The sequence below is a fragment of the Mugil cephalus genome, chromosome 7 (assembly GCF_022458985.1).
Source record: "Mugil cephalus isolate CIBA_MC_2020 chromosome 7, CIBA_Mcephalus_1.1, whole genome shotgun sequence".
Taxonomy (NCBI): domain Eukaryota; kingdom Metazoa; phylum Chordata; class Actinopteri; order Mugiliformes; family Mugilidae; genus Mugil; species Mugil cephalus.
In genome coordinates, this window is record NC_061776.1 from 25,007,569 (window position 1) to 25,023,107 (window position 15,539).

At 39.5% G+C, this 15,539-nt stretch overlaps 1 protein-coding gene across 5 annotated transcripts in view; it reads right to left on the reverse strand.

The window, feature by feature from the left end:
- Window positions 1-15,539, reverse strand: part of astn1 (astrotactin 1) — a 401,467-nt gene that overhangs the window by 255,735 nt on the left and 130,193 nt on the right. For all 5 annotated transcript variants that reach the window (XM_047589220.1, XM_047589219.1, XM_047589218.1 and 2 more), the window contains 3 exons: window positions 14,645-14,729; window positions 9,408-9,482; window positions 3,116-3,253 (listed from right to left, as the gene is read on the reverse strand). In XM_047589220.1, the coding sequence (XP_047445176.1) occupies window positions 3,116-3,253; window positions 9,408-9,482; window positions 14,645-14,729 (298 nt within the window). The remainder of the gene's footprint in view (window positions 1-3,115; window positions 3,254-9,407; window positions 9,483-14,644; window positions 14,730-15,539) is intronic.

The following is a 15,539-nucleotide window of genomic DNA, read 5'->3' on the forward strand; positions in this document are numbered from 1 at the left end:
AAAGTGCCTTTGGGTTGGTGAGGTGATTCAGGGTCAGAGGTCAGGAGATGGTTTGACAGCAACTACAAGAAGAACAGAGGCAAATCTTTACTGCTCTAGCTGGGCTTGTTTTTATGCAGAAAGGTTTGATTGAAAACACATAAGTAGATCACATTTTTTTTGTTTAAAGCAGCCTAATGAGACATTATGTTACCGCATATCGTGCAGGCACCGCAGATTACCCACAGGAGGCTTAAGCTAGCTAGACGAAAGTTACCAGACACGGCTAGTTTTAACTCACAAATTAGATCGTTTTCATACTCTTGCGTTTAATGATTGAAACCTTTCGAAATCATTGCTTTAATATGTAAACGATGTGCTTCATATAAGCAAAGTAAGGCATTAGCTGACAAAACACTAGCAGGACAGTGAGACAACCTACCTGTCCTGTAGAGATGTTATATATAAGTGTGGTATAACTAACTTCATTTTTACCAACTAATTCCTCCAAACAACTCTCTCTTCCTGGGTCTCCCCAGCATTGCTCCACACCCCAACCTGTTGCCATCAGCTGTGGTGTGTCATTATTACCGTAATGGCAGTTTTTTTTTTTTTTTCAGGAAACACACCTACCTACTGTTCAGCCACACTTTTTTTTGTCCAGTGGTGAGTTACAGTAATTCGAATACCGCAAGCTTCCTTAATGAATGATGCTCTAAAGAACCATCATCAGTTAGACTTTTAAGGTGTGAATGGGTGTGAAACTTCTTGGGGACAGAAGTTAAGACTCTACTGTAAACTGATGCCTCTGAACAGGGGAGGTTCTTTAATTTAAATTTAAGGAAATCATTTAGAAATGTGTGTATTGTTTAGACATGAGAATGTGGAAATAATAATTTGATTATTATATGGATAGTCTTTTTTGACTTCCTTGCATGATTTGCATTATGCTTTGCAGCATTTTATGGATAACGAACCCAGCACGATATATCTCACAAGTGCAATTAAATACCACGCCACTACAGCCACATGTCATTTCACACATTAGTTAGCTTTGTGAAATATATCCTGCAACAGCATCATGTTTTTTTCAAGAGTTAATTTTTCCCATTTCCGTTGCTGGAACTGTTACACAAGCTTCTAAAATTAGCTTTAATTTCTTTCAGCTTTGAGCAACTCTGTCATTTCCTTTGTACTGCATTTTGAGAGAACTTGGTCCATCCAGAGTACTCAAAAATCATTGTACAGCATACTCCTGTAAAGGATTCTGCCTTTCTTTACTATGCACTGATTGCCTCCTCTCGCTAATTTTAGAAGTGAAACAAAATTTCTTCCACACTGTTGTCATTTGATGTGTAGTGTAAGCCGACAATGGTCACGTATAAAAGCAACTTAAACTGTCTAATGAGGCTCCTCTACTCTACTCTAGAGATGGAAGATATAATGAGAGCATTTTCACATGGAGGGTCTAATCTGGATCGCAGCATGAATTTGCAAAGTGTGACAATAGAGGGTATGTGCATAACGTCACAGACAACACAAGTTACGGGGAAGAACTGTGCTATTGACTATAGATATGAAAAGCTGTCGGAGACATATTTTTACAGATATCTTAATCTGCCAAAGTAAAGTAAATGGATCATTACATTACGAAGAAACAACTAGAATCTAGGCACAGAAACCTGTGAGTTGTGGCTCACATTAAGTGTCAGGTAATGTTAATTTATGCTTTATATTTTTTGAAGTCAGACCTTTAGTTACTTTTTAAGTTTTGTTCTGAAGGGCCATCAGATAAGTTTGTGGATGTTGTTCTGGCATAGTTACAGCCGACAGTAACTATTTTAGTTTGTCATAGTTAAGTATAAATATAATATTTCCCGGTGTTGAAATCAGGTCAACATAAATATCAGGATAACTGATATCTGGCCATATGTCAATGTTTGTGGACCATTTGTTATTTGGTACTTCATATGGATCGTTGGCGAGTCCATTTGTCTTTAATTTTATCTGACAATCCACATTTTTCCCAGTCTAGCTGTATTTACTGATGCATTTCACCATGTTTTTGCAATTCAGGGGATGTGGCCCTGGGCGGCAGTGACGTTAATGCATACCCTCTATTACATAAAGAGTGATATTTTTGAATGAAAATAACTGCTATTCCTAATTTGTCCACTGTTTTAGTCAGAAAAGTGGACACAACACAACACTGAGACCCAGGACTAAACAGCAGATAGAAATCTGCCCAAATTGTACTTATTCTTCTTAAGTATTTAAACAATTTTTTAAGGAACTTATTAAATGTAAACATTCTCCCAATTTATTTATTCTTCTTTGTACTAAAACAAATGAGACAAAGTCTGGAGTCAATTATAGGCTATTATGAGGCTATTATTCTGTTAGGTTACTGGTCCGGCCCACTTGAGATCAAATTGGGCTGTATGTGGCCCCCAGACTAAAAGGAGTTTGACACCCTGTTATGGAGATTTGGTCCAAACAACAACACCAACCTTAAGCCCCGCCCTGCTGCTAGCAAAGCAACATGACATAACTATTCTGCGGTGTCACTACTGTCAGCTGGGTTCAGTTTAACACTGCAGCATTACTTTGGCTCAGTCACGGCCCTCGCTGCAGCACAGACACAAACAAACTCATTGCACACACAGCCGATTGGAGTTATGAACCATTTAACAACCAAAATGCTCCGCATGGCTTTGATTTGCCAAGCAATTCGTTTTTGGGGGTAGATCTTACAGCATTATTACCCTCTGAATCATGACCTCTGCATCAACCTCACAGGGCTGATTAAAACTCGCTGCAACAATAGCACATGAAGGAGCAGCACATGCCGATTAAGTGCAGCTACATTCAAGAGGATGGTGGGTGGGTGAAGAAGATGGTCCTGAGAGATAAAGCTTCATCTTAAACAATAAATAAGAGTGGACACAAAGTCCCTGTAATCCTTTAGTGCAGCAATGTTAAGAAACATTCAGGGGTAATGTTTGGTGCAGTGCTCAGCAAAATCCAACCACACTCTGCTGCCTGGCGAAACTTTTTATTTCTTCAGCTAAAGACTCTATTGTCATGTGTCTAAGAGCAACACTGAAGAAAAGTGGGGGCAGTAATTGTCTCTTACCTCACATCTACCGCATCCTCCATGACTGTCATGTCTGTCTTGCATTTGGCTGACGGGTTGATGGCGAGCTCGGCGGGGGGGATGACAAAGCTTTTACTCAGAGGCAGCCACATACCTTCTCCTAGGGTGTACGTGAATCTGCAGGAGGACAAGAAGACAAGTAATGATACAGAGCCAGCCTGTTGAGGGTAAAAGAATGTCTGAAAACGAGCTGAAGACACAAGGCAAAATAGATCAAGTACAGATTAAACATTAACATTAGGACTACTTTGCAGAGCTTTTGTCCCCTCTTTTCTGGCAGTGAGAACAACTACAAAATAATTGCACTCTTAAGAATTGAAGAAGCCACTTGGATGAATGAAAGAACTTCTTCATGAAGCCTTAAAAAGTTCTGTTGGGTCGATTATGGGACAGCAGTAGCTTTCTGAACCACTCAGAGGTCTATACACGAGTTGTGTTTGAGTAAAGACTGCGTGCAGATGAAATTTTCTTCTGATTTCATTAATCAAAGTCATTATAACGTCGTCAACGTTTTTTAGGCCAAGGACCCCCAAACTGACGGACCTCCTACCCCGTGTTCTATATTAAACTCGGTCTATTTATCTATATGTGTTATTATTATCATTTTGCATTCATTGTTAAGCTATTCAAATAATACACAGGTTCAAATATAATTTTAGATTTCAAACATGTGTAACAGTAGGGTGGCCGTGCACCCGCCATAAACATTAACATACCTGGTAACTTATCTAACTTTGAATGAATGGATGTTGATGGGAGTGAGCTGCACTGTTGATTAATTGCCAGGATATGCAGCCTCATGATTGGCTCTTCGCTGAATGAGTGAAGTGCTGACTGAAAGATAATGTCTTCTGCCTCTATTTGTCCCTGTAGTAAAATTTGTTGGATTTGTGTTAATGTGTATTTAAAGAAATTTAAATCAGTGGAGGAAAATTTAAAATATATATAAAAAATGTCTAATCAACCAAAGATCTTGAGACCCCCCCTGCAGTACCACTGCGGACCACCTAGGGGTTGCGGAAACTCTGTTGAAGACCTATGCATTATAGGATTCAATCAACACAGCCGACACAACCAAGGCATTTTCTCCAAACAGAAAAAAATTCAGGCAAACCCAAGAACTATTTTTTAACTGTGTGCCAACTTTGATTACTCAAGAAAAATACCACTTAGAGTGGTTCAGACTTTTGTGATAGAAACTTCAGAGTCTTGGCTTTCAAAAGAGACCAAGACCATGTATGACCTCAATTTACTATATCCTAAATAGAGTTTTTTTTTTTTTTTTTTTTTTGAAAAAAGTTTGGAATGATAAGCGGTTAAGGCCTTGGATAATAATGCATCAGTTTTTACTTTATAGCATTTTTCTAAATACCCAAACATTGGGTACATCAAATACATTATTCATCCGCTCTCACAGTGGTGGTGGTGGTAAACTACCTCAGTAGTCACAGCTGAGCTGCCCTGCCCTCACTCACAGTTATACACTAGTGGAATCACAATGGACAGACTAGTTAGAAATGGGGTGGAATTGGACAGCCAACATTTTTATTACTGGATGACCTCTCTACCTCCTGAGATACTGCCGCCGAAAAATGGATGACAGAATATCCACGGATGCCTATGACGTTCCATGCGTGATCAATAATATTTTCCACCATCCTCCTTGTGGCTATAACCTCCATCACCACCAGGCTTGAATAGTTTTGCAATTAATTTCTTTGCTTGTTATCTCAGCGTTTAGCATTTGCATTTAGCAATGCAAATAAATTGAGACTGAGTTTTCAACTACGGGAGGTGATAAGACAGTAAAGCTAATCTTGACACAGACTAAAGGTCAGGGAAGAGCTGTGGCCTAGTGGTCAGAGAATTGGATCTCTGGTTTGAGTGCCCTATACATCTTAAATCACATACAGAACCACTATAAACTGCTATATGGGGTCTGGAGTTTGTTGAGAGGATCTGTGAATCAATATTTAGGGGTTATTATTTATTACTTCACTCGTATTCGACCAAAACACTAGACATGCACATTGTTAAACCAAATGAATATGTAAAAATAACTTAAAAGGTTGGTTAAAAATCAAAAGGTTAAGTTGACTTGAACATGCAGCAAATATGACCAGATCTTTACTTCACCTGGTGTATAATTAACGCTCTGGAAACTTTGCACCCTGACCCACCCATAATGCAACCTAAAAGCGTCTTTTGTTAGAGCCTTCTTCTCTTATTAAAGTATTTTAACTGCATTTACTAAGGTTCCAGTGCTCCTTTTTCCAAAGTTCTTATTCTCCAACTCAAATCAAGGTAACCCTTGTAAGATATGGGGTATGCTTGTCCCACATCATCATCATTCTCTTTAGATGACCAAAAATAACCTCCATGTATTATCAGGACGGTTACTTTTCAAGGATGATACGTTTCTTGCTGAATCTGAATAAAGCCATTGGAGCTGGTTATTTATTTTACCTTTAAGCAAAGTTATCATTTTTGCATAACTCTTTCTCAAACAGAAGGACGCCGTGTCTTAAAAGGACACGATGCATACGAAATGAGGAAAAGGGACCAATAAGAGATTTCCCTGAGATGAAACAAAGCTATAAATCTGTAAACAACAGATGTCTGGACCAAAGGGCTTTAAAACAATTCTTTATTTGTGAGTAAAAGAATATCATCAATCTTTAAATACTCTGAAGATAAAATATAATACTTCCAACTTTGAGTTAAACCATGCGTGCTCATTAGCTCCAAATGTGCTGATGAATAATGCATGCTCACTCGCAATAAATAATGAAATAAGGGGATTTATTGTATCGATTACATAGTTAAGCATTTTTATGCAGACTCCAACTATTTCCTCATTTATGACGGTTCTATTTGCATTTCATATCTTAGCATACAAAAAAGGCAGGGACTTGTGGGAACTGCATGTGTTACCAGTCACTTTGAGAGCAAAGTGATTTAACCACTAAATAAATGAAACATTTAATTACATCCACCCAATTCACTCCCCATAGTTTCAAAGCCAAATTTGAGCAGATCAAAGTGTTGCATTTTCTTTAAAACACTTGGTTCCAGGAAGTTATTATATGGCAGAAGTCCATTAAAATGGTAATATTTCGATGTTAGCTCTCAGGGAGCTGTTGACACCTCTCATTTCACCAGCTCTTTGGGGACTGTGTACAGCAGGAGCGCGAAAATTCCCTGCAATGCAGTGTGACGTGTTCGGGTGACCACGGGACAAATTAGCAGCCACTTAACGAGCATGGCTTCATAATGGACAACTGGGGACTTGTGTGCTTCTATATGACTTATTTGGTTCACCTTAAGAGGAACTGGAGGTGGAAACCACTAAGAGCCCTCATGAGAAAAGAGTTGTTCAGTGGAAAACATGTCTGCAGTCCTCTGAGGATCCCCCGACGGTTAATCCTGTGCGAATTGTCAACAGCGTATGTGTGAACGCTGACTCGCAGCATTTATCTCCTCCAACAGCAGAGAATTTTGCATGCCTCCTCGAGTTAGCTTAGATTCATGTTACTCTGCGTAACACTGTGATTTTAATAGCCTCATTTACATCTGTGTTTAATGGTAATGCAATATCTGCTTAAGCAAACAAGATGATGGCTGCATGGCTCTCTGAGCACTTGCTGATATTCAAGTTTGTTTGTTTTTTCATTGTCTTTTTTTTCCAGCGTCTGGAGCAAACAGGGTTGTTTGGTGAGGTTCAAAGGCAGGGACTGAAACGTTTAAATTAGGATGGATGACTGAATGGAAGCAATCTGAGGACAACAAGATTTTTAACAGCGAGGCAGTTCAGAAGTAGAAGGCCTTATTGCAGAAAACACACTAGCGGGGAAGGCAATGTATCAAAGCAGTTCCTGGAGATACTGGTGTGGTGCCAACCTCCTTTGTCTGTTCCCAACTTAGAAACAATTCTAACAGCCACTACAGCTGTAAACATGAACTCAGCATGTTGCTAACTTTCTTTGACGGTTGGTGCCTTGAATATACTGGACAAATTGTATTTTTCTGTGTTAATGGGAGAAAAACACATTTCTCTGGACAGAGTTCATGCCATATCCGGCATTAGAAGATATTAGTTTTGCTGTCACGGCCCTAATCAACCTGGTTTTCCGCATCAATGTATACCATTTAGTTAGCAACTAGTTGATGAACATCTCAGAGCATTTAGCAGCTACTCATCCTTCCTTAAGTCCTTCCTTAAAAAGTAAGAAGAAGAAGAGCGCACCAGCAATTCACACAACTTTAAAAGGTGAAAATATGTAAGTGTTGTCTTTATAGCTTATCATGACGTCCCCAATTAGCCACAAGATTCCACTAATTAAACTAAAATCTTCTCAAATTTTTGATAATATAAATGTCTGTTATTTTACTATCAGGGCAACACAGTGGTGTTGTGGTTAGCACCGCTGGCTCACAGTAAGCTTTTCTGTGTGGAGTTTGCATGTTCTCCCTGTGTCTGCATGGGTTCTCTCCGGGTACTCCGGTTTCCTCCCGTTGTCCAAAGACATTCTCGTTATGTTCATTAGTGATTCTAAATTGGCCGTAGGTGTGAGTGTGAATGGTTGTCTGTCTCTCTGTGTTAGTCCTGTGACAGACTGGAGACCTGTTCAGGATGTGCCCTGCCTCTAACCCAGTCCCAGCTGGGATAGGCTCCATCCCCCTGTGACCCTTCAGAGAACACGTGGTTACAGAATATGAATGAATAATTCAATCTTTTGCCAAAAGAGGTAAAACAATTGTGACTGAGGTTATGGCACAATGACAGTATTTATATATTTGAACTGTTCAGAAACTGTGTTCCAAATTGTTCACTCACTCCCTAGCCCCTAGGATAGTGCACTATACACTGAGCTCAATCCCAACAACTTTCAGACACTACACGTATCATCGTTTGACACCCAGTTAATGATGTCACTGCTGCGACATCGTTACATGTCAGACTGCGGCAGATCACCTGGTTTTCCCATTAGATTTTACACATTACTATAGAGTGATGATTTTGTACATCAATATGTCATCTCATCTTCCATACTGCTCAATCCTCACTAGGGTGGCAGGGGTTGCTGGAGCTGGCAATAGGCTAGCGACCCTGGACAGGTCACTAGCCTATTGCAGGGCTTACACAGAGACAAAAAACCATTCCCTCTTACATGCTGTACACCAATATGTGTATAAAAAAATAAAATTATGTTTAAAAGAGAAAAAGTTTCATATTTTCACGATGAAAACTCAGAATGTGTCTCACTGACAGCCACTATGGCCATTAATGTCGGCAGCGCTAGAGACACAATGCATGATGGGATATCCACCACCCATTGAGTAACCAGTGCTTTTCGCAATGCTTTATGGGAAATTTTAAATGCCCTATGCTGGGCATAGAATTTGATCAGATTTCTGAAACAAAATGGCATAACCCTTATGTAGGCCCTATACAGGGGGTGATTTCGGACAAAGCATGTGCCATATGCTAATGTAAATTCTATAATAAACACAAACAATAATCGATGTGTTCAGGGATTGCAGGTAATGCAAATCATGCTATTTTCCACTGCTGCAGCTTTACCTTAAAAGCATTCAACTGGCAAGAACACCACCTACCTTGTTTGTTGGGGAGTTTAGCACTCTGAAAACGATGTCCACAAAGCAAGCCAAAGTAATGGAACAAGAAGGAGCAGGCCAAACAGTTGCTGGATAAGGAGCGGCAGGGGACAAGCTGAAAGCCTCCAACTCACTCAACAAGTAAACCAACGTATTTCACTGTATCTGACTTCCACCGTTACCATGAAAATGGCTTGTAGCTTCTTTAAAGATTTCTGAATGCCTTCGAATGATGGGGAAAGTTAGTAGCTGTCAAACAAAGGACTTTAAAGAGAAATATATTCTTTAAATTTCGATTATAATGCAGAGTTACAAGTAATTATTGAGAGACTCTAATTGGGCCTCCAATGGCCAGCTGAATTGTCTTATCAAATTAATTTCACAAACACGCAGTGTTAAGGTTATCAAAAAATTGATTCTCAACAGCGGAGCAGACAGATTATGTGCCTTGATGAAATCTAACATATCACCTTTAAAAAATGAGCCTCGGCTACAAAAGCATCCTGCAGCCGGAGGATACACTCCGCCCATAATTATAAAGGAGAGAGACTATGAAAGCTGGCAAAGCAGAATTCTAACTAGTTATTTGACTGCGGCACCGCGGAAAAAAGAGGCAGGCGGATAAAACAAAGTTTTGTGAAGTTCCCCTTACCTGAAAATGCGATCAGAGGGTTGTTCTCCCATCACAAGATCAAAACCGCGCTGGAAGATGGTGTAAGGCCAGGGACTGCCATGAAAAAAAAAAAGAATAGATCAGACGAACAGACAAAAAAAAGAGGAGAGAGAATAAAACTGTGTGTTAAAATCAAAGCCAGAGAAGTGTTAAATTTTTCATTGCGCCCATCCTCCCATAAACCCCCTAGAATCACAAGCCATGTTCCAGCGTCTAACTCCGAGTCATTCCCGCCTCCCAGAGCCCCGCAAATCACAAGCAGCATTACAGAGTACGCTGTGTGTAAACATGCTGATTGAAAAATGTGTTCTCCAACATGCAATGTGACTTTGACTCATATCTATTTACCAGGGGAGGGGATAAGAGAGGGTGACAGGAAGAGACGGAGTGTGAATAAGGGACACAAGGAGGGAGAGAGGGAAGGTGATGGAGAGCGGGACAAAGAGGGAGAGCGAGCGAGGAACATTGAGGGGGATGAGACAGATGCCAAGAGGCAGAAGTGAGAGAATGATGGAGATTAATGGGGATTGGCAGCTCGGGGACTAAACAGTCTGCAAAGTGAGAGTGTAAGGAGGGTAAGTGACAGGGGCCCGATGTCACTCAGAGGCAACTCCCACACTACTGTAAGCAAAAAGAACATTGAGGAAAAAGGGGAGTTGTTTTCATGCCACAGGCTGTGGTCATTAAACATTTAAGACACCCAAGGGTGTCTGCTCTGTTACACAGTGACAGGGACGCAGGGAGAGCATGGGGGAAATGAGACACAGAGGTGCACAGTTGGGTGGGCCTAGACGAAATTTCACAAAATGTAGACCAAAAAGAATTGAGTGTGGCATGGGATGCAGTCAAACTAAAAGGAAGATGGCTGCAAGATGGTGACATTACAGATTAAGAATGTGGCACAAGTTGTTCTTGCTTTTATCACCTTCGTTCCCACTGTGTAGTAAAAAAGATTTTAAGTGGTAGAGGAAAGCAGTGCCAGTCCACAGGACATAAAAAAGTCAGAGCTGGCTATTCAATTATTCTTAACATTTTTTTTAAAGGTTCCCTGTGGAGTTTTCAGCCAGAGGTACCACTATGGAGCAATGCTTTGTCAAGTGGGTCCTCCCTTGGTGTTGCAATAGTGCTGCCGTCCCCCTTTTAAAAGAAAGGAAATGCGCTTTTGTCAGACCTCGTGGAGAAATTAAATATGTTTTGTTACATAACTCCCTGTATTGTTTGCTTACAAGAACGCTCCACAGGGAACTCGCCGTATATTTGCATTACATTAGCGTAAGCACGCGCAGCATTAAGCTGTAGAGGTTTGACAGTTATGCTGATAATGTGGGTGTTTGCATAGATTTCATTTCATATTATTATTTTCTATTATTACTATTATTATTTCCTACAGAGTTACAGTACTTTATAATAAAAAGGTAACAGCTCAAATGACATAAAACGAATCTATGGACCTAAAAAAATAAACCTTAACTTGAATTAGTACATATGAATACAGCAATTATTTAGAAGGAATAATAAATAATAATTTATACTGTACTGATCCACGTATTGTTTTATGTTTTTTTTCCTCAGCATTTGAACCATCTATTCGTTGACACAGCAGCATGAACAGCCTTTAAATAGTCACACTCAGGGAGCCATTTGGCTGTGAATCGATCCGGGTCAACAGCTTGGAAGGCAGCTTTGCTCACCACTAGACCACCAACAGAAATTTTACTTCTATTACACTTTAATTCTTTATTGTGAAGGCAGAATGCTAGAATTCAAGGGGGAGTGTGGTATCTAAAAATAAAAATGAGTCAGGACATCTCTGATGAGTGCGCTGTTTCAGTTGTGTGTTGTTGTAGGCCAATCACAGCCGGTACTTTTGTAATTATTCTTGTTCACACCACAGGCTCCTTACAGTATGTCCTTCCTTACACTGGAAGGAAATACTATAGAAAAACACATCATACTAACGGTAGACTAACATAAGAATGTTAGCCTAGAATGAGCCCGGTAATGATACTGATGTATATCAAGGTAATTCATTACACTAACATTGCTCTACAGCCATCCTGCTTATTGATTTGCATTGATCATGATGACATTCTGCTCCTAACACTGGAGTGCTGCCCCAACAAAGATGTTGCAGGCATTTGTACGGTCACACAGTGTCCTGTAGGTCGACCACCGTTTTTTTTTTCTGATGTTACTTGCACAATCTGTTAAAGCAACACCCCGACACATAACATCCTGTGTGGTCACCGAGTGGCTGGCACCATGGCAGTGGTGTTAGCCAAATGTGAAGGACTTTTAAAAGAGGCAGATGTGAACCCAATTAAGCGTTTATACGACGTCCTGGGAAGGAATCTGAGACAGCGATTTTCAAAGCCAAAAGATATCAACTCATCACTCGGAATCATTACTGAATAAGTGACCTTGTGTCAAAAGACACACAGCACCCACAAATTTACTGATTCCCCAACGACTTATGAGTGACGCAATCATACTCCCGAAAGTTGTACTGCTGTCTTTTAAGACCTGTTACTGAAAGTACTTCTGGTTTAGGTGCAACCATCAATTTTACACATAAAGATTAAATGGTTCTTCATGGGAAGTACTTCTCAATGTATTAGAACAGGATCTGAAGAGTCTGCAGGAAATTCCTCCTTATAGGTGTGCTGAGGGTTTGCTCCATACATTTACTTGTGGTGCAGTCTACATACTAACATGGATTCCTCAGGTTAATATGTAAGTGATTGTATTTATAAAGGGACATTTATTTCATATCAGTACATTTACATGAACATGGAAAAAAAATATTGCTTTAATCCGACTTTAACTGGACAACTTAAATGCATGTAAACGTGTTCTACTTATCTGATAAAGACACCCAGATCATGCGATTGGAAAATCAATTTTTGCCACAACTCACTTTGCCGGTGTATGACCCTGTAGCAAAAACACTGAAAAAATCTGGACGCAGAAGAAGAAGGTGAACAGAGTCTGTAGAAGAACCACCTGAAGGATAGTGCGTATCTTATCTGCACCATAAGTAGCGCACACACTACATGCGAAAATGAAAAAAGTTGAACCATTTTGCATCTGGTTGTTGTTTGAAATGCCGCTCTAGTGCATGTACAACTCTTGACGTATATATATATATATATATGACGTAATAAGTCAATCGGAAAGGGGGCCATATTAACTCGCTGAAAAGACACATATCACCATCTAGTGCGGAAGAGGGGAACATGTTCCTGTCAGTTATTCCATTTTCTCTGTCACAAGTAAACTGGGACAAACAGACCCCATTCAGAAAGTCGAATTTCGAGCATAGCTTGATTAAGCTGTGCATGTAAACGTGCTGAGTGCCAGTACGATTTTGTATAATGGCTGAAGTGTTGACATTGTGGATCCACAGGTGGAAGCTGCTAGAAAGAGACCTGAAGGATGCAATTCTGAGGCCTTAAACTGATTACTGAGAGCAGACAAGTAAGTAAGTATTGTATTCTCTGAGGGACAATATTCTTGAGTTTTCACTGTACAACGTAAAGTCCCTTTAGATTTTGTGTGTTATGATTTGGCATAAAATAAAATTAAAGGAACTCAAGAAGAAAACTAATGATCATCTGTGGATAACCTCAAATAATTTATTCAGTACTTAGTGATGGGATGTCCATCTCTTTTCAGAGATTCGGCTCTTTTGGCTCAGCTCCCATAGAAGAGCCAACTCTTATAGCTCATAAGTGGCTCCCAAACAGCTCTCCATTCACTCTGAGAATTCTATTTCATCTAAATTTAGCAATTGTGACTGGTTCACATTTCTTCTTCTTTGTATCGGCTGAAACATGCATAATAATTGATTCAGTAGAGGTTACTTGGCTACACCAGGGTAGTATTATACTATCATCATATCTACTCCTATCTGTCAGTCCCTCATAAGGTTTAAGTTCATTCTCAGTTATTCTTGAATTGTGGCAACCTCCTGCAAGATGTGCTCGAAAACCAATGGAAAAGCACAAACTTGATCACCAAATGTGTGGAAACACTTATAATACAAACCCAGTAAGATGTGCGCTTCATAAAAATAAAAGTATCTCAACAAAGAAGATCCACTTAATGGCCAACCTCAAAACAGAGAAGAGTTAATATTTGGACTGTTACACTATTTTCTTTTCCTTTGTTAGTGTACCTGGGAGTTGTTGCATATATATCTGGTGGGTTTGAGACAAGACCTCGACAAAGACTAAATAGAGCAGATGCTAATGGCTAGTATGGCAATTAACTTTCTAGTAGTGGTAGACAAGCTGTTTATGCGCATATATAGCCCCATAAAACTAGTGCCTTCAATGTTACACTACAAGTGGGCGTAAGCAACCTTTAGCAGATTAACAATACAGCCGCATTTCCAATTAATCAATCAGCATTTAACATTAAATTATACATAAATACACAACACTATGCATGCTACTACACGCGTTTACACACAGACACATTAATAAAATTCAATTGAAATGTATTCTAAAAAGGTAAATAATGAAATAAAATAAGTTAAAATTAGTTAATAAGTTAAAATATAGTAAACAACATCTTTTCTTATTATGTCTACACTGCATAAATCTTAACTTTATGACAACCGTCATTAGATAAAAGTTTCAAGTGTTATTGCTAAGTTTCATGTGAAAATATGTAATTTAGAGGCAAATTAATGGCAGAAGTCAAGGTTATAATTTAGTTGTAAGTTAACCAAATGATTATCAGCTACTGGGTTCAAACTGATCAAAAATGTAACTGTTTGTATAGCAGCCCTAGCTTCTTCTTTTGGAAATGTTTTTTGCATGTATCTGCACACCTACTAACTATCTGCCTACTAACTGTACTGCAAATTGTTGGTGTGCTTTCAGTAAGGTGGACTTAGTGTGGAAAGATTGGTAGTGTACACATCCTATGTAATACCATTTTCACAAATTATCGTTTAACACTACGTACAACAGAGACATCAAATTCTGCATAAAAAAATAATTCATAGCAATGGAATCTGTGTATTTGAGGGGCTCTTGATTCAGAATATTAATAGGCCCCGGCAACATCACAATTTGTTTTTGATTTAGCCAGGTAAATGATTAACTTTTGGTTTCATTTGCAGGATGATTCCTTTGTCGGTCCACCGTTTCACTCAGGCATGATAATGAGCAATCACAAACCATTATGAGGTGATTATCATAACTTACCCCTGATTGGGCCCCCACTCACTGCGGATGCAGAGGTGCTTGTGGACCGGGTCCTTCATGTAGCCATCTAAGCAAAGGCATTCTCCTGCAAACAGACAGGCCGTGATTCAATCACTATTCATTATAGTCAAGCCTTTTTTTAATTTATTGGAAAATTCCCTCAGCTCCTCTGCTTCCATTTCACCCCACCAGAGCTGTTCCAAAGATGACCCTCTTGAGGCACTAAGAGCACTCTTAATCATCCCTTATATTTAACGATGCAGCCATAGATTCTCCTAGCTATTTGAGCCATATTTTTGTTAGAAATTCCCAGAAAAGGTTCACAAAGCTATCCAGCAGGAAGCTGTTTAATCAGCTCTTCCAGTACAATGCAGATGCTCTATAAATGGCAACTAATGGCCAATGGCAAGTCATGAAAGTGACGTACCCCCTCACTGTGCATCTTTCTGACACCTTGATAAGGGCACGGTGTGTGAAACACTGTGCGCATCAAGAAAAACAAACACTGAACCAATGTTCCACAAACCTAATACATAATAGGCCTCACACTGGCTTCCTTTGTGAAGTCTGAAGGATCTTATGAAACAGCAAGGGAAACCAAACCTTTCCAGTAAATGTTTTAATAACCTAAAGTGAGTAAAACCACATACAGTAGATATTCGTTCTGACAATACAGGTGGTTCACAATGAACCAACTGTATTGACTGAGTCCCCAACTGTATTCCATGAGTCCCCAGCTGTAAAAGAAATCTAAACAGAAAGTTTGTAGGAATGAAATTGAATGTTGCTTATGGTCCGTTCGCAATCCCAGTAAGTTAGCTTTTTGGTTTTGAATCATTAGAACTGACATTTTCAGGGCAAGTTAGCATTAGCTGTGGGAGTTTGTCAGCTAAAA